At 32.7% G+C, this 20,283-nt stretch overlaps 1 protein-coding gene and 1 long non-coding RNA gene across 2 annotated transcripts; both read right to left on the reverse strand.

Annotated features, from left to right (window-relative positions):
• Positions 1-2,104: 2,104 nt before the first annotated feature.
• LOC105788114 (LOB domain-containing protein 27) lies at positions 2,105-3,180 on the reverse strand. The gene is made up of 2 exons (XM_012614848.2): positions 2,396-3,180; positions 2,105-2,293 (listed from the first exon to the last, which is right to left on the reverse strand). Exons 1-2 carry the CDS (start codon positions 3,178-3,180, stop codon positions 2,188-2,190), a joined length of 891 nt encoding a protein of 296 aa, XP_012470302.1. The 3' UTR covers positions 2,105-2,187.
• A 15,383-nt stretch (positions 3,181-18,563) lies between these two features.
• LOC128036244 (uncharacterized) lies at positions 18,564-19,561 on the reverse strand. Its single transcript, XR_008193037.1, has 2 exons — positions 19,215-19,561; positions 18,564-18,930 (listed from the first exon to the last, which is right to left on the reverse strand). It is a non-coding gene; the product is annotated as an uncharacterized LOC128036244 (long non-coding RNA).
• Between the last annotated feature and the right edge of the window lie 722 nt (positions 19,562-20,283).

The raw sequence follows: 20,283 nt of genomic DNA on the forward strand, positions 1-20,283 counted from the left end.
ATTCCCCTTCTAATAATCTCTTTATACACATACTCCACATCTACAATCTTATCCTCCTTCACCAAAGCTCTCAATAGAGGATTACAAGATGCAGCTGACAACTTAAAGCCATAGTCACCAGCTCTCTTAAAAGCTTCAAATGCTAAATGACTTTTCATATTGTTCACATAAGCCAATACCAACATATCAGCAATTATTGAACTAGCACCAAAACTATCACCAGATACTGAAATAGCATGAAAATTAGATGAAACTGAAATGGAGTTCTCACTCTTCACAAAGCTACACAAGAAAAAAAAAACTGAAGAAAATGAAGGTAACAACAATATCAGTTCTCCCGAACTTGGACGGTTAATCCGACCCATAATCAGATCTAATTACATATCTATTTATTCAATAAATTTTCTCCTAAAAGTAAACTATCAATTATAAGTAGAGGTGCTCATGGGTTGGGTCGGGCCAGGTTCGGGCCAAGCTCAACTAAAAATTTAGGCTCATTTACTAGGCCCAAGCTCGACCGGGCCCGAAAATCCTATCCCCGACCCGGTCCGCCCATATTAATTTTTTATATTATTCTTATATAATTTTTAAATATATATAATAAATCAAAAATACTAAAAACATCAAAATAAATACTTCTCAACAAATTGAAAATAAATTTTAAAAAATATTTAGACTTAAATAACACTAAGATAAATACAACTTAACAAGCAAATGCCTCTAAAATAATAACAAAATTAACAAATGCCTTTAAAATAATAACAAAATTAACAAATGTCTTTAAAATAATAACAAAATTAACAATAAAATAAGTTTTATACAATATCCAAACAATAACAATAAAATAGCAACAACATAATAGTAAAGTGGTAGCAAAATAGGGAGAAAACAACCAGAAAATAAAGTTCAAAAACAAAAAAAAAGAGAAGATTTTTTTTGTCTTTTAGTAAATTCGGACCGAGCCAGGCCCGGGCCAAAAATACCTTACCCAAACCCTCCCACATTTCAGGCAGGCCTTCGGGTCAGGGCGAGTGGCCCGACCCATGATCAGGTCTAATTATAAGTGATAATTTTTTATTTCTAGTTTAATATTTGAATTTTGAATTTATGTTTTTCAACAATTAAGGTTTATTTCAATATATATATATATATATATATTTAGGCTCACTCCATAAAATTATATAATTCCAACTTAGTCCTTTCAAATCTTATTAATTCAATTTAATTCTTTTTAGCCTAATAAATTTTTTCTTCTAAAAATTAAAAATAATTTTAATACAAAATTTTTAATCTTAAATCTCATCACACAATTTTTGACATTGCACCTACGTTATAAGACACATATGGTGAACACAATTAGACACTCAATGATTATTCAAAAGCAAATTTATATCCAAACATATTTGAAAATTTGAAAATGAAAAATATAAAATATAAAATTATATTTATCAAATAAACTAATTATATTTAGCATTTATATTTTAAATAACATATCAAATTGATTTTATAATATTTTTGAATAAGTATGCATAATATTTTAGTGAAGATTCAAATCTTTTAAAATGAAATTTGTTAAATCAAATTTATTTAAAGATAAAAATAAAATTAAGCAAGAATTCCACAAAGAAATATCATATTCAGATACTATCCACACCAAATTAAATTAGATTCAAGTGATAAAATATCTAATAATAATAATATATGAACTTAATAAAAATTATTATAATTATTTATTTAGAGAGTTTTGGAGAATTATATTCATGAACCAAGCTATGAATAATGATGATTCATAAATGAAAAAGTTAATGGATAAAAAATTTAATGAATTAAATTTAACCCAATATCAAAGTATCCCTATCCAATATGCAACACAAATACTTACAAAAGGATGATGTAAATGGCTATAATCATCTAAACTTGGGAAAAGGAAGTTTATTATTATCTAGTGAAAAAAGAATTAACACTTATTTCAGCAGTGTGAATACTGAATGTAAAATCATTTACCAAAATTACCAAATATATATATATATATATATGTATATAATATATATTAAAACTTTACAATAAAGAAAAAAAAAACTCAAAATTGTGGGATGTGCACTATATAAGATCTGATTAAGAAAAAAGAAAAAGAAAAAGAAGAAAGGAATGGGAGTTGCAGTACTAGTTTTTTTGGGTGGCAGCTGATCAGCTGACACTGGTGAGACTGAAACAAGCAGCTGCACTTTTCAAATCTTTGCTTCCAACATTCCCCACCATTAATTGCGTTGTCTCTTTGAGTGATTCTTCTGAACTGCATTTTGCTCTATATTCATTTCTCCAATCATAAATTATGAATAAAAAAATATCGGTTTTGTCTGAATGTTTAAAGAAATTAGATGGTGGTTGTTGTTACCTGCTGGAGTCTTCGGCATCTTTGGTATCAATATAAGATTGTCTGTCGTCGATGGAATCGAAAAAGGGATGAATTTCATCGTAATCTTGAACCACTTGGTGTTGAGTATCGGCTAAGGGTTCGGAGTTAGGGACCAATAACTGAGATTGAATGGCAATGGGACTATCATTGTTGCTAGTACCGTGATTATTAGTGTCGAAAAAAAGATGTTGGATCCACAAAGAATTGTTTTCTACATTGTCTTTAGGAGGAGAATCGATGTCTGAGGAGGAGTAAGTGTTTTGCATAGTGTAGGGTTGATGAGTAACTTGATTAAAGAGAGGAAGAGCATTGTTAGAGGGTGCCATGCCGAGTTCTAACTGAGAAATGACATCGTCCGCCATTGATGAAATTTGGTGCTGGTGCTGATGTTGCTGTTGTTGTTGTTGGTGATGATGGTGTTGTCTATACATCTCGAGTTGTGTAAGTACGGTATGCATTTCCTCTTCCAACATCTGAATCTGATAATAAAGCTGACGAATGACACCCAAACAACCGTAAACCGGGAAGCGATCACGGACATTGGCTTGATATTTGATGGAACGCATTGCTTCGGCATGTTGGGAAGGATCTAAGCTTCGTAGTATCTTAACAATATTGCTAACGCCGAACAATTTATGAGCGTTTTGAAAGACTTTGGTTTGATCGGCGGGGAAATAAGGGGCAAGAAGACATTCAGGGATGCACTTACGGCGTTGGTACTTGCATGCGGCGCAGGCACTGGTGGCGCCACCCTTGAGGGTCATGGTTGCATTTCAAGTGTGTGTGTGTGTGTGTGTGTGTGTTGAGGAATCAATGAAATGGTCAGATAAATTGATGAAAGAAAAGAAGAATGAAGAAGAAGAAGAAGAAGAAGAAGAAGAAGAAAAGGGATTAGAGAGAGAGATTATTGTTGAAAGATGAAACTGAAAAGGGTAGCAAATTGAGCTGAACAGGTCTGATATCAGCGGATTTGTTGGATTGCTAAAAAAAGGACTCAGTAAAAGATGGAGAATGCTAAGTAAATATGTATAAATATATATACTTAGATTTTCAACACACCTGAAATTACATTTCATAATCAAATGCCTTAAAATTTGCTCTTACTCCCTTCACTCTATTTAATTTCACATTTCTTCTCCTTCCAATTTTAAATTTCCTTCTAAATTATAGGTGACAGGACAATTTAATCCAAATTTAAAATTGATTTTAAATAATAAAAAGTAGGATAACTTAATTTTTACAAATTGGGTAGATTTTGAAAAGTAATTCAGAGAAATTCTTTTAAACGACGAGAAGTTATTTTTAATATTTTTATAAGTGTGTCACAAATTTAAATCACAATCTATTTTTTAACGGGGTTGAGTTAATTTGAAGATTTTATACAAATAAGGATTAATATAGATGATGAGAAGTTTTTAAATTTGATTAATTTGATTTTTTCAATATTAATTTAAAATATATTTTTCAAATAAAAATAATTTGAAATTTAAAAATAGGAAAGTAAGGTGCGTTTGATTTCCGTTTTATTTTCAGAAAATAATTTTCATTTTATTTTCGAAACTTGAAAAAATAGGTTTGGTAAATAAAAATAGAAATTTGTTTTCAATAATGAAAATAGTAAAACGTGTTTGGTATATATTTTTCATACTATAAATGAAAAATAAGTAAATAATTAGACTAAGAGTGAGTATTTGATATCTTGACAATTCACTTTTTTATTCCACAACACATTCGTCTCTTTTTAAATTTTTTAAAAGTATTTTACTATATCCCTATAAGGCAACCTTGTGGGTTTAAAAACTTCACTTGGTAGTATACCAAAAATTTCTCTTAAATTAAAGTATAACTTATTAAAAGGGTAATTATTCTATCCATGGCGTGAAATTAAAAAAAAAAAAAACCTCCACAAACATGTCTAAGATGATGCCAAGTGTTTTTTTTAATTATTTAAGGGAAATTATTTGGTTTACTGCCAACAGAGTTTTTAGACTCCACAAACATGATTAAGGGACTGACAAGTGTCGTATGAGATATAGTAAAATAATAATAATAAGTGACACTAGTCAAATTTTCATGTCTGTTTGTGAAATTAAAAAGAAAGAAAAGAAACTAATATTTAATTATTATTTTACTATACCTAAAAATAAATTATATCAACCCATAGAATGTAGAAGATAATAATCCTTATTAAAAATGTTTAAAGGTTATGAAAATAAAAAGTAACTTCTAAAAGGACTCCATATAAAGTAAATTTAATGCATAATTCATTGTTTTCAACTTTTCATTTTTCAAAACATTATTATTAAAAAGAAAACATGTTCTTTTCTGTTATTCTCTGCTTTTCGAAAATTTTCATTTCTTTTTTAAAAATATTTTCAAAATTTTAACCAAATACTTCATTGTTTTTCAATTTCTAATAAATAAAAATGAAAACAGACTCTTATTTCCTGAAGCGAAACACACCCTAAGTTTTTATGTGGCAATGTTATTTTAGTGGGTTATTATTTTTCAAAATATAAATAAAATAAATAGTAAATACTCCTCATATTTTTTTATTATAATGGGAATTTTAGACTCATAAGCAAAGTAGAAAGTTGACAAATATTTTATGGGGTAATAAATATTTAAAAGAAAGACACATAAAATTTTTAAAGTTGCTTATGGAATAAAAAATAGCACATGACAATTTTTCTAAAATATTTTAGTATATCTCTATATGATATTTGTCAACCTTATAGTTTTGCTTATGAAGTCTAAAATTACATCGAGAGTATATAACTAATTGAGTTTTGCTTTTATGGAGGTATTTTCATTTCCAAGTTGGTATTACTATAATTATAGGTATTTTCATTTACGCATGAGGATTTATTGTTTCCTTATATCATCCAAAAAGAAACAAGTATAAATATATCATTAAAATCCAATTAATAATATTTGTTTTAATATATTATACTTGTTAATTATTAAATTTAAATTAAATTTTGATATATTATATTTTGTTAATTATTGCAATTAAATTTATGATACTTATTGTTGACACCATTTTTTTGATAAAACCGGGGTCGACTTGGATTTCAAAAAACGAAAACGAACACGGGAGTCGCCACCAATCCTTTTTGATAAGGTGTGATCGGGCAACCTTGAAAAATGGTTGTTTTTAATAAATAATTTAATTTTATTAAAACAACGATTTTGGTCCACGAAATTCAGAAAAACGGGTTCGGGAGTCGGTTACGTACGAGGAAGGATTAGCACCATCGTAACGCCCAAAATTGGTACCTAGTTGATTAATTAATGTCTTAGTGTCGAAGATTGAAAAGTTTAAAGAAATTCAAAATACGATCATTGTATTAAAAACTTATATAAATCAAATTATATGTTAAGACCCTCTCATTTCAGAGAGAGAAAATGACATACCTAATGAGTAAGGGTATGATATTTTACATCCTCAAAGATGAGCTTGTCCTTAAAAAACTCATGCAATAAAATTTAAAAGGATATTCAATTGTTTAAGTCAGATGAAGAAATCGCAGCCCAATACGTTAGGGCACAATTTCTCAAAATTCTAAACATTGAATATTGCTTTTATTTATTTTTTGTGTTTTAAAAAAAATTCTCGTTTCGAGAAAACAACCTGTCATATCCAATGCGTTAGGACACAACGATTGAATTCCCAATAATGAGTTTTTATTTATTTTTTAAAATACGAGCATTCTCGATTATTTAGATTCAACAAAGAAAATTGGAACCCAATACGTTAGGGCTCAATCCTCTCGAAGATCCCAAATACTGAGTAATGCCTTTATTTTCAAAATTTTCTCTTGTTTACGAGTTCGGGTAAAATTATATATGACGGAATAACAAGTATGATAATTCAAGTAAAAATAATACGAGCAAAAACAAATAAAAACAAAATAAAAATAAAACAAAACAATTATGTATATACCATAACAAGTAAATAAACAAATAAAAGTTAAAACATTTTTAGGATAATAATGGGCATATAAGCAAATAAATAAATGAACATCAAGTGAAACAATAATAAAAATAAAGAAAATAGACAAAAAATTATAAAATATATGTACATGTAAGAGAAATATACATGTATGTATATATATAGAATCATAAAAAAATATGAAAAAGATATATATATGTATATTAAGTTTTTAAATATAAGAGTATATGTAAGTATGTATATATACGTATATGTATATAAAACTATATATATAAAATATATAAACAAGTATATATCAATATTCATGAAAGAAATAAAATAAAAAATGTATATAGATATATAAATATGTACATAAACTAAAAAAATATAAAGTAAATATATATGAGAATGATAATAACTAAAATAACAAAGATAACACAAAAAAAAAGTTGGACTAAATCAGGATACAATGAGATTTAAAAGGTATAAATTATAAATAAAGAGAAAGATGACCCAATGGGAAGCGCTGGAAATGGGCGAGGACCAGATGGGCAATTATTCCCAGCCCTTTAAACGGCGTCGTTCCATGCGTTTTCCTTCTAAAACGGTCTAAGGACCAAATTGAAAGAAAAATGAAAAATCTGTGGCAAAATTAAAAAACGTAAAAAGGGATAGGACCCAATTGTAACCAGCCTCAAAAGCAGAAGGATTGGGGGCGCAAATAACCCCTTTTATCCAGAAACACGCGGATCCTAGGCGGTTTGGGTCGGGTCGGTCTGATCCAGACTAAAACGACATCGTTTTGGTGCCTAAAAGGCATGCCCAAAACTGCGTCATTTTGGGGGCCTATTTAAATAAAAATTTTCTCAAAAATTTATTTCAGCCATCTTTCTAAAAAAACTGAAAATCCTCTCAAAACTCTCTCCCTCTACTTCGGCCAGAACCCAAAAACGGCGAACAGGGCCGCCACGTCGTCGCCGCGTATGGCGATCGAACGCCAGGTAAGTTTCCTCTTTTTTATATATGTTCAACGTATGTACATATACTACTTTTCTTTTTAAACTAAAAAAATAAAGAAAAAGGCTTCGTAAAAATAAAGAGAAAGTAAAAAAAAAACCTTTTCATTTTTGCTGGTATTGTTTTTGCTATTCTTAACCTTGAAACTTTTTTCTATATTTTTTTTGAGAAAAATAAACAACAAAAACCGAGAGCCCTCCCTTTTTCGATTCAAATCCAGCGACGGCCAAGACGGTGGGATGACAGGGTGATTCAGGTATCCCTCTTCCCTTTTTTATTTTATATTTGCTTTCGTTTACGTATACAGAGAAAAAAATAAAATAAATTAAAAAATAAAAGAACAAAAATAGATATCTAAAACCGAAATCCAAAAAATCACCTTAAGGCTTTTTACTTTTTTATTTTCTGAAAAATCTTGAAAAAAAGGAAGAAGAAGCTACAAGCATTCGTTCCAGGCTTTTATAGCCGATTTACAATGCATTTTTGTTTTTTTCTACTGTTTTGCACTGTTTGTTGCGTATTTCTACTTTTTTTTCTGTCATTTTTGCAGGCGTTGATGGAGTAGGTGGTGGCAGGCGATGGCGTCAGAAGGCAACAGCGACAGAAGTCCAACAGTCAGTAGATGCGTCGCTAGGGTTTCAGACTTTCTGAAACCCTAGTTTGACTAATGGATTAGAGGGTTTTAAGCCAATTAGGTTATTGGGCCTTTTGGGCCATTCGGGTTTTGGCATGCAATTGGGTTAGGTCTGATTTGTTATTGGGCTTGTAATGGGTTTTTTGGGTAGGTTTAGTTTGGGCGTTTAATTGGTTTGGTTTTGGGCCCCGGGCTAAAATTGGGCTTGTACAGCTACCCCTCTTTACTCGTTGTCGTATAATAAGAACAGAGCAAAGACTAAGAAAAACCAATTTTGTCCGGTATCACTGATTCTTGACTCGTTCTGGTGTTTCTCTTCTTCAGGTAGCTTTATTCCAGTCCACTGTGTCTTGTTGCTTCAATCCACTCCACTGCAACTTCAAAGAGATACGACTTGTAGCTTCAATCTACTCTGTCACAACTTCTGGGAGACGAGATTTGTGGTTTTAGCCTGCTCCATTGCAACGCCAGGGAAATAAGACTTTGATGTTTTAATCTGCTCCACTGCAACTTCAGGGAGATAAGACTTATTGCTTTAACCTACTTCCTTGCGACCTTGGGGAGATAAGATTTGATATGATAAAATTTAATCCAACCCTCTGCAACTTCAAAGGTATAGGATTCATCGCTTTAATCCGCTTCAATGCAACTTTAGGGAGATAGGATTAATAGCTTTAGCCTGCTCCACTGTAACTTCAGGGAGATAGGAATTATATCTTCAACCTGCCCCACTGCAACTTCAAAGGGATAAGGTTTGTTATTTCAACCTACTCTACTGCAACTTCAGAGAGATAAGGTTTGATATAATCTGCTCTACTGCAACTCCGGAGAGATAAGATTCGATTTGATAAGATCTGCTATCTACAGTCTACTCCACTGCAAACTCAAAGAGGCGAGGCTGGTGTCTTCGATCTGCTTTGCTGCCAATACAGGAAGACAAGATCTGCTATCTTCAGTCTGCTCCGCTGCAAACTCGGGGAGGTCAGGCTGGATATGATGACTCCAATCCATCCCACTGCAACTTCAGGGGTATGGGTAACTTCATTAATCTGTTCTCTAGGAAACATGATATGTAAAATCCATTTCATGGACTTATTTATGCCTAGTGATTTGGATGTCATAATCAAAATGAATCAAATACTCTTCACTAGATATGTATGAATGATATTTGCATGAATGTAGAAATGTCATGAGAATGATCCCTCTTTAACGCTTAGGTTGCCATTGCTCGTTGTTCAATAAAGCTTTATTACCGTCAGAATGATATCTTGTCTGGTTGGTAACTCTCGTATCTTACTTAACCGGATTGCCCCCACTGTAATCTTCAAAGTTCAATCCACTGTAACTTTGGGACATAAAATTTGAACCATCCTCCTCCCACTGAGAATAAGATCTGACTCTTTCCCAATCCTCTCCTACTGCAATTCAGGGATACAGGATCTGAATTTCTTTGGTCTCCTACACCATTCCCAGGGTGTTGTACCAAATGTTTATGCATAATTGTAGAACTTTATCTTCCGAGAAACCTCTTCTTTTCACTCGGTAATCATTGCTGGTTTGTTCATTGAAGCTTTGTCACCAACACGACATCTTGTCATTTTGTTCCATCAATGTTTGGACAACAAAATCCAAAAGGATGGTCTTAATTTAGACTTTTCCTTCTTAGATATTTCAACCTTTAAACTTGGTGTGTTCTAAACAATAGTCCTATTTTAGGTCCTTATACTATTTAGAAACCTTCAGAGTAATATGTAGAACTTCTTCTGCTTGAGTATTATCAGTCCATTAATCATTATTTCAATGAAAAATGCTTGAAAAAGATTATTAAAATGGATAAGATGGAATTTTGTTGAGAGCAAAGTTCGAAATGAATAAATTAATCAAGATAACAAATTTTTCCAAGATACGAAATGAGAATAAATTGATCAAGATGGCATATTTTGCCAAAATACGAAAACGAATAAAATAGAAATAGGTGCCTCAGATATCGTAATATGAGTTTCTCTGCCTAAACTTCTTGAGGACCCTTTTGAACTTGATATGTGTCTAGAAGATTTTGTTGATGCCTCGAGATGTAGCGTCTCACCTTCTTGCTAATTCAGAGAGGACAAGGCTACCGCATGCCCCACCTTTGATCAAAATTTGAATTGCCCATTCCTGGGTTTTCAATTCAAAACCCCTTTGGTCTCAAGGCGTCCATTGCGGGTTTTCACCTTGGCCTCTACTTTTTCTTTTCTTTTTCTTCTTTTCTTTTCTTTTTTTCTTTTCTTTTTTTTCTTTTTTTAACATTCTTTGATTGAATTCGAACTCGTAGGATCAGGTAAGTCCTTGCTATCCTTTCTAGTCAAAATCAACACTTCTCTAGATAAAACCTTCCACATAAGGTCCTTTTTAGTTTGATATCCTCTTTCTTCTAAAGCCCTTTTTGTATGGGGAGGATTTTTTTCGATGCTAGGTCCCCCTCATGGAACTCTCTAAGGCTAACCTTCTTTGGTGAGCTCATGTCTTTTATTTTTGGTGCATTTGACCAAGACGGATAACTTTGAACATTTCTCTTCAATCGAGATCTGATCCAACACTCGGAGAGAAGGAATGAGCTAAACTGCGATAAGCCAATGTGTTGCCCCAGTAGCAGTTTTTCTCTCTTTTTTGTTTTGTTTTTGCTCCCACTGCACCCTGCATTTTGGGGCGAAATGTGTTAACATTGAGTAGACTGCAAACTTCTGATATCGTGCCATTGTTCAATTTTAGTGCATTGTTAGATGTGCTCCTTTTTGGCATTCCATACTGACATATGGTTTTTCGAGAATTCACAGACTGTTGACTTTACGTCATTGGCATATGAAGCAGCTTCTGCCCACTCAGTGAGGCAATTGATGATCATAAAGATAACCGTCAAAAACCTTAGACGAGATCGGTCCTATGACATTTGTGCCCCACATAGAGAAAGGCCATGGCTTCCATTGATTCTTTGTAAGGTAGGATCTTGTTCTCCCATCCTTAACAAATCAGGAGATAAGCTATAGTCTCAGTTATCTCCAAAGTCCTAAGGTTTAATTTAGACACATATTCTACTCAAAAGGAGGTTCTGAGTTAATAACAGTGTCGCTCATATTACTAATATCTAGAGACCTGTTATAGGTACGAAAGTAGATCAAAAGAATAAAAGAATCTAAGAATATTTATCTGTATAGTATGATTATGAATGAAATGGAAACAATAAAAGAATATTTGCTCAAAGTGAAGAACAAAGATGTATTTTATTGAAATAAAGATATTGAACATAAGCCTATCTCACAAAAGGATTCTTACTGCTCCTAGGCTTAGAGCAATAAGCGTGTTTTAGACATTACTCTGAGTTAGGTCTAAAAAATATAGGGATCTCTTCCACAGTCCCATTGTTCAAAACACCCCCAAGTATGTAAGGGTAGATATCTAATAAGGTCATTTTTCAATTGTGTTCTCATGTATGGCATTGATGTGAACACTTCCCTCCTTTTTCATACATCGTATTCACCCCATTATCAATGTGATTGGATAACGGATTGTCTGTACTGGATGAATCATCAAATTTGACGATGCCCATACTGATGAGCCTTTTAACCAACTTTTTAAAGGCAGTGTAATTTTCTATAGAATGCTCCGTAATTCCCGCATGATAGGCACATTGTGCATTCGTGTCGTACCATTTGGGGTACGGAGGTTGTACAGGCTTCAAGTAGAAAGGGGAAACAACATGTGCGTCAAATAAACTCTGATACAGCTCCTAGTACAACATTGGGATTAGCGCAAATTGAGGCTTCTCAATGTTTTTCTTTGTGCCAGATTCTTATCTTTGGGGGACCTGATGGCTAGTGGTTTTTGTCTTTGACTGGTCCACAATGATTGGTTTTGAGTAGCCCTTGTTATACTTGCCTGCATTATCCTCTTTATCAATTTTCTTCTTTGAGGCCTTTACAGTATCTAAGTATTCTACCCTTGCTTGTTTCGGATCATCACAGGCAACAAGTTTAACTAGATTGCTCCTCAGATTGGATCCTAAGCCCGTTGAGAAATTCACCGGTGTCGAGGTACCAGTCTGGTATTGTGGTCAGACGTTAACAGTTACTCTTTGTTGATATGTATTTGGTTGTGCCTGGATGTTTGTTGGGGTAAAGCTTGGAAAATAAGCAGGGTCTTCATCATCCCCAAAGTGAACCGCTGGGTTTTTTCCTTTTTCTAACCGTTAATTGGCTCATCAGATTTGTTTGGACATCTAGCATCTGGTCCTTCATACTTGTTGAAATTTAGTTAATTGCTCTTGCATCTGTATTTGCATTTGCTCTAATCGTTCCAATCTCTGATCCATTCCTTTAGCTTCTGTTCGGGTACCGTGAGGGCGTTGGTTTGGTAGGTTGGTTTCCATTGACTCTGAAATGTTTCGTTTGATTAGGGTCTTTTAGTGAAATTTGATGCATGCAATAAAATGTAATGCAGATGCATGAATGCAAAAAAGACGTTGACTCTAATTCAATTCCATCTAGAAAACTTTACTAAAAAACAAATTTCTTTACATAAAATGGATATTTACATATACGACCTTGTCCTAATACTCGAGGTAAATACATCGATCCTTTTTCTCAAATTCGTATGTTAAGATCGAATCTTGCGAAGTCTTCAAATGGGTATATTATCTATCTCATTTTTACTTGATCCCAGCCGCAACCCATTGGTCATTTGTCCTCGCGTTATTAGCTCTGTTAGTAGCTCTCGAATAATCTTCATCAGTTTGAATCTTCTAGCAACGAAGCAAAGTCACCACTTATCCTTCCCTCGTTACGTTTTCTCGGACTGTATTAGGACGACCGTATTATTTTCCACTTTATCAAGAAACTCATTTTCTGTGACAAGCTCTCTATTTAGTAACTGAACGTGAATCAATACCTCTTTTCTATGATGAAAATGCAATGCGATCATAACCAAAACAAAAGAAAACATATTATTACTAAACAAAAGCAAGCAAGAAAGAAACAAATTGAGCACCTACTCGGAAGACCACTATGGTTTGGTGTAATTATTTCTAAGATGGGCAATTAGGGCTCACTATATGCAGCTTGGCTCTAAAGTAAGGGTACCTGAACCGGCAGATTCCTCGATCCTCACCCATTATAGGCTCATACGGACTGAGTTCAGTTCAGGGGAATACATTTCCCTATGGCTGCACGGAGATGAAAATCTCACGAAGACATAGGTACAAATGTATCCCGAAAGTGATCCGCCATCCTGCACGGAGGTGAAGACCTCACGAAGGAAATAGCTTCTCACTCCCACTTAAAAGGGTATAATCGAACGGTTATGTAATGTAATATGCAGAAACATATCAAAAAATTCAAACCAATAGAGTGATTATAAACCGAAGTAATAACAACAAAACAGACAAAACGTAGCAAAATGATCATAGATTTACCAAGTTTCCGGTTACCTCTAGGGATTCGGTGTGGTTCTACCTAGGGTAAGGTCTTAGGGCTTATTATATGCGATTTGGTTCTAAAGTAAGGGTAACCGAACCAGCAGAGTCCTCGATCCTCACCCATTATAGGCTCATATGGACTGAGTTCAGTTCAGGGGAATACATTTCCCTATGGCCATGCGGAGATGAAAATCTCACGAAGACATAGGTACTGATGTATCCCGGAAGCGATTCACTATCCCATGGGAGGTGAAAACCTCACGAAGGCGTAGTTTCTCACTCCCACTTAAAAGGGTAAGATCGAACGATCATGTAAATGCAATATGCAAAAACTATATCGAGACTTAAACAAATAAAGCAGATATAACAAAACGATGCAGACTACGTGCAACAAAAGGATCGTAAATTTGAACCAAATTTTTCATTTTCGACAAAAAGACAAGAAATAATCAACCTGTGGCTTGACTCTCTTATTTAGTCCCCAGTGGAGTCGCCAAGCTGTTGACACCATTTTTTGATTAAACCGGGGTCGACTTGGATTTTAAAAAACGAAAACGAACACGGGAGTCGCCACCAATCCTTTTTGATAAGGTGTGATCGGGCAACCTTGAAAAATGGTTGTTTTTAATAAACAATTTAATTTTATTAAAATAATGATTTTGGTCCACGAAATTCAGAAAAACGGGTTCGAGAGTCGGTTACGTACGAGGAAGGATTAGCACCCTCGTAACGCCCAAAATTGGTACCTAGTTGATTAATTAATGTCTTAGTGTCGAAGATTGAAAAGTTTAAAGAAATTCGAAATACGATCCTTGTATTAAAAAATTATATAAATCAAATTATATGTTAAGACCCTTTCATTTCAGAGAGAGAAAATGGCATACCCAATGAGTTAGGGTATGATATTTTATATCCTCAAAGATGAGCTTATCCTTAAAAAACTCATGCAATAAAATTTAAAAGCATATTCAATTGTTTAAGTCAGATAAAGAAATCGCAGCCCAATACGTTAGGGCACAATTTCTCAAAATTCTAAACATTAAATATTGCTTTTATTTATTTTTTGTGTTTTAAAAAAAATCCTCGTTTCGAGAAAACAACCTGTCATATCCAATGCGTTAGGACACAACAATTGAATTCCCGATAATGAGTTTTTATTTATTTTTTTAAAATACGAGCATTCTCGATTATTTAGATTCAACAAAGAAAATTAGAAACCAATACGTTATGGCTTAATCCTCTCGAAGATCCCAAATACCGAGTATTGCCTTTATTTTCAAAATTTTCTCTTGTTTACGAATTCGGGTAAAATTATATATGACGGAATAACAAGTATGATAATGCAAGTAAAAATAATACGAGCAAAAACAAATAAAAATAAAATAAAAATAAAACAAAACAATTATGTATATACCATAACAAGTAAATAAATAAATAAATGAACATCAAGTGAAACAATAATAAAAATAAAGTAAATAGACAAAATTATAAAATATATGTACATGTAAGAGAAATATACATGTATGTATATATATAGAATCATAAAAATATGAAAAGATATATATATGTATATTAAGTTTATTAAATATAAGAGTATATGTAAGTATGTATATATACGTATATGTATATAAAACTATATATATAAAATATATATACAAGTATATATCTATATTCATGAAAAAATAAAATAAAATAAAATAAATGTATATAGATATATAAATATGTACATAAACTAAAAAATATAAAGTAAATATATATGAGAATGATAATAACTAAAATAACAAAGATAACACAAAAAAAGTTGGTCTAAATCAGATACAATGAGATTTAAAAGGTATAAATTATAAATAAAGAGAAAGAGGACCCAATGGGAAGCTACTGAAAGCAAGCGAGGACCGGATGGGAAATTATTCCCACCCTTTAAACGGCGTGCTCCATGCGTTTTCCTTCTAAAACGGTCTAAGGACCAAATTGAAAGAAAAATGAAAAATCTGTTGCAAAATTAAAAAACGTAAAAAGGGATAGGACCCAATTGTAACCAGCCTCAAAAGCGGAAGGACTGGGGGCGCAAATAACCCCTTTTATCCAAAAACACATGGATCCTAGGCGGATCGGGTCGGGTCGGTCCGATCTTGACCAAAACGACGCCGTTTTGGTGCCTAAAAGTAGGGGTAAGCATTCGATCGAATCGAAAATTTTCGAGTTAATCGAGTTTTCGAATCTCTTTTTATCATCCTAACTTTATTTGAAGTTTTCTCGAATCGAGTCGAGTGAGATGGAATTCGAATCGAATCGAATCGAATATATTTGTTCGAGTTAAATTTTAAAAAATAATTTTGGGTCCTTGTAACCATTGTCACCCATCGTAATAAAATTTGACCACCTTAATCAAATTTTTTATTAACTTTCATCACCTCATAATTTATTTATTAATTTTTATATACCGTTAGCTTCTTTGCTTGCTTAGTTGTTTCAATTATCTTGATTCTTGTCACTATGTATTTTGGAATTAAAAATATATTAAATGTAAAACTATGATTTTTTAATAAAATTTATTTTAAAAATAAAATGTGAAATTGATACCAATATAAAATTTTAACATGAATATTTTATGGCATAATTAATAATTCAATTTTAATATAAATATTCAATATGACTAAACAATTCAATAATATAAATAATATAAAATGTGAAATTTAATTTAATAATAGAAATAGTAGATATAAATAAAATTATTACTATTTATGCTTAGTGACTTTTTTTTGGATAATTTTGATTTTTTCTTTGAGAGTAAAGGATGAGAAGTAAAAGTTTAGGGGGGAAATAAAAAGTTTTGGGGAATAAGGGAAAGTAAATGGGGGAGTAAAATTTTGGAGGGAAAATATTAAAAAAAAATTGGAGGGGGGAGGGTTTGGGGTATATGGGAGGTGGGATGGGAAGAGAATAAAACTTTTAGGGGAAAAGTGAGAGGGAGTAAAAATTTTGGGGCAAAATAAAAGGTTTTGAGGGTTTTTGGGAGTAAAATTTTGAGAAAAAGTAAATGTGAGAGTAAAATTTTGGTGGGAAATAGATTTTGGGTAGATTGGGGGGTTGGGAGGGGAGGGGAGTAAAAGTTTTCGGGGAAAGTGGGAAGGAGTAAAAGTTTTGAGGGAAAAATAAAAAGGTTTGGGAATTTAGGGTAAAAATGTAAAATATTATAGTTTGATATTCGAATTATTCGAGTTATTCGAATTCGAAAACTCAACTCAATTCGAACTCGAAATTCGAAAAAAAATTCGAGTTGATTCGAATAACTCGATTAACTCAAATAACTCGATTCATTTAACTCGAAATTCAAATTTTTTTTCGATTTTTTCGAGTTGAATCGAGTTTTGCTCACCCATACCTAAAAGGCATGCCCAAAACTGCGTCATTTTGGGGGCCTATTTAAATAAAAATTTTCTCAAAAATTCATTTCAGCCCTCTTTCTAAAAAAAATTTGAAAATCCTCTCAAAACTCTCTCCCTCTACTCCGGCCAGAACCTAGAAACCGGCGAACAGGGCCACCACGTCGCCGCCGCGTATGGCAATCGAATGCCAGGTAAGTTTCCTCTTTTTTATATATATTCAACATATGTACATATACTACTTTTCTTTTAAAACTAAAAAAAATAAAGAAAAAGGTTTCGTAAAAATAAAGAGAATGTAAAAAAAACCTTTCCGTTTTTGCTGGTTTTGTTTTTGCTATTCTTAACCTTGAAACTTTTTTCTATATTTTTTTTTAGAAAAAAACAACAAAAACCGAGAGCCCCCTTTTTTTGATTCAAATCTGGCGACGGCCAAGACGGTGGGACGACGAGGTGATTCAGGTATCCCTCTTCCCTTTTTTATTTTATATTCGCTTTTGTTTACGTATATAGAGAAAAAAATAAAATAAAATAAAATAATAAAAGAACAAAAATAGATATCTAAAACCGAAATCCAAAAAATCACCTTAAGGCTTTTTGCTTTTTTATTTTCTGAAAAATCTTGAAAAAAGGAAGAAGAAGCTACAAGCATTCGTTCCAGGCTTTTATAGCCGATTTAGAATGTATTTTTGTTTTTTTTCTACTGTTTTGCACTGTTTGTTACGTGTTTCTGCTTTCTTTTCTGTCATTTTTGCAGGCATTGATGGAGTAGGTGGTGGTAGGCGACGGCGTCAGAAGGCGGCGGCGGCAGAAGTTCAACAGTCAGTAGATGCGTCGCTGTCTGAAACCCTAGTTTGACTAATGGGTCAGAGGGTTTTGGGCCAATTGGGTTATTGGGCCTTTTGTGCCATTCGGGTTTTGGCATGTAATTAGGTTAGGCCTGATTTGTTATTGGGCTTGTAATGGGTTTTTTGGGTAGGTTTAGTTGGGGGTTTAATTGGTTTGGGTTTTGGGCCTCGGGCTAAAATTGGGCTTGTACAATTATTATGGAAATTTTTATACATAATGCAACCCAACTATTTTAAAATTAAAAAAATGCTAAACGAGTAAATTTATCACTCAATTAAAGAGTTTCGTAAGTAGATCTACTCATTGGCTGGGTATCTGTCTAGACTTGAAGGTTCGTTTGAAAATTGAGAGAATTTAAACAAAATACGAAGTTTAAAAAATGAGCTTGGAAAAAATTTAAGGCCCGTTTTTATGAGTTGGGCCTTAGGCAAGCCTGAATATATTATGTTATAAAAATATTATATTAACTATATATGTTAAATAATAGTTATATATATTTATATTTATATTTATATTTATATTTATATTAAATCATTAACCCAATAACAATTAAACTCATTACCCAAAACCTAAAAAAAAAAACTTAGTTGACTAAATAACCTAATCCAAAATATAACCTTACTCATTGAGTGATTTCAAACTATGGAAATTCTCAATAAAAATTCTCTAAGACCAAAATTAAAATGGAAGCAACTCAAAGATAAAAGAGTAATGAAAGAACAAAAAGCCACAAGAAAGCAAAAGCACACCAAATGTTTGAGTAAATACTTAAATAGTATTTAATTACCATAAATGATTATAATTGAGTAATTACAAATAAAGGGAAAACTCTATTACAATTGAGTTTCCCTAAATCCAACGATACAGTTTACTATACATTGACGGTCAAAAATAAAACTTATCTATAATTGATATTCTTAAAGGATTGTGTCAATCCTTTAAAATTACAAAATTAAAACTTATCAAATTACAAACTTCTAAGATTACTCTTCATATTTACTGTAGAAGCCCAAATTTACTGGCCCAGTAAAAAATAAAAACAATGGCCCAAATTACACTCAACAGGCCCAAAAATAAAAAACTCTAGCCCAGGAAACTAAAAATTTTCAGCAGCAGAGAACCCTAGTAGCTACTGGCCGCCGCTCCTGCTTCTGCCCAGCCCCAGCGCTGCGTGCTCTGCCAGGCTCCCTCACGCACGCCACCGCCACCGTCACCAATCGTTGGCCCTCCACGCGTGTCAGACACCTGCAGAGAGCTATAAACACGCCAGCACAAGAAGACAACAGAAGCATACAACAGAAAAAAACAAGAAAATAGAAACAAAAAGTTGTAAAATGGCTATAAAAAGCCACAATGAACAATAGTTCTCTCTTCTGGCAATTTCACGAATATTAGAAGCAATAAAAGGTGTTGATTTAAATCTTTTCGGGGTTTTTTCTTTGTTTTCCATTTTTATTTATTTATTATTTTTACAAATCTATTTTAATAAAAAAGGTGCATAGAATAAAAAGAAAGAGGAGGGAGCATACCTGTGGCCGGGCATAGCACCACCGTCGGGAGTTCCCCTCTGCTTTTCGAGGCCGCAAAAACCCATTAGGATTTCGCTTAGGCGGCGGCCGAAGTGACAGAGGCCGAAAGGCCCTTCCTTTTTTTTTTCTTTTGTTTTTTGGTTTCAAAATACCCAAATCGGGTATATATTTTAGGAAAATGGATTTTTTTTAAAAAAAATTTGTGTTTGGGGCATTTTTGGCCCTCCGGCATGGCGGCGCTACGGCGGGGATACGGCGGAGCCACCGCGAGAGCTCGTCGGCGTGTGGCCAGTTTCTGGAAATGTTGAGAGAGGGGGAGGGAGATTTCTTTTTTTTTAAAAAAAGAAAGATCTGAAATGAGGGTTAAAAAAATTTGACTTAAATAAAGGAGTAAAACGGCGTCGTTTCAAGAGTGGCCGACCCGCATGCGCGACCCGACCCGCCTAGGGGATCCGCGCGTTTCTGTTAAGTGGGCTATTTGCGTCCTTGGTCCCTCCTCATTGTTAATCTGTTTTAATTTAGTCCTTATGCTTGTTTATTTATTTTTTAATTTGGCCCCACGAATTTTCTGCATGTTCCTTTTTAGTCCGGGTTGAAACGCTGCGTGCTGGGGTTGGGAATATTTCGCAATCAGTCCCTCCTTCTTAACGCGCGTTTTACTTTAGTCCTTTAATATCTTTTTATTTCATTTTCAAATCTGCCCCCCCAATTTTTTTTATTTTTTATTTTGTTCTTATATTACGTCATTAATATTATTATTGTTACTATTTACTTATTTATTTTTTTAAAACTTCAAATTTTGTCATATACATATACATGTACGCATTTTATAATACACATACATTTTTAAAATTAATATATATACATATTTATATATGTTATTATTCTATAATCTATATGCATTTTTATTTATATATATATATATATATATGTATATACATACGTCTTTTACATTTTATAATTTTTAAAAATATATGCATACATTCTTTGTTATAACCTATACATATATTTTATAATTCCTAAATATATATATATATATATATATATATATATTTCCATGTTTTATCAT

The sequence above is a fragment of the Gossypium raimondii genome, chromosome 2 (assembly GCF_025698545.1).
Source record: "Gossypium raimondii isolate GPD5lz chromosome 2, ASM2569854v1, whole genome shotgun sequence".
NCBI classification, from domain to species: Eukaryota; Viridiplantae; Streptophyta; class Magnoliopsida; order Malvales; family Malvaceae; genus Gossypium; species Gossypium raimondii.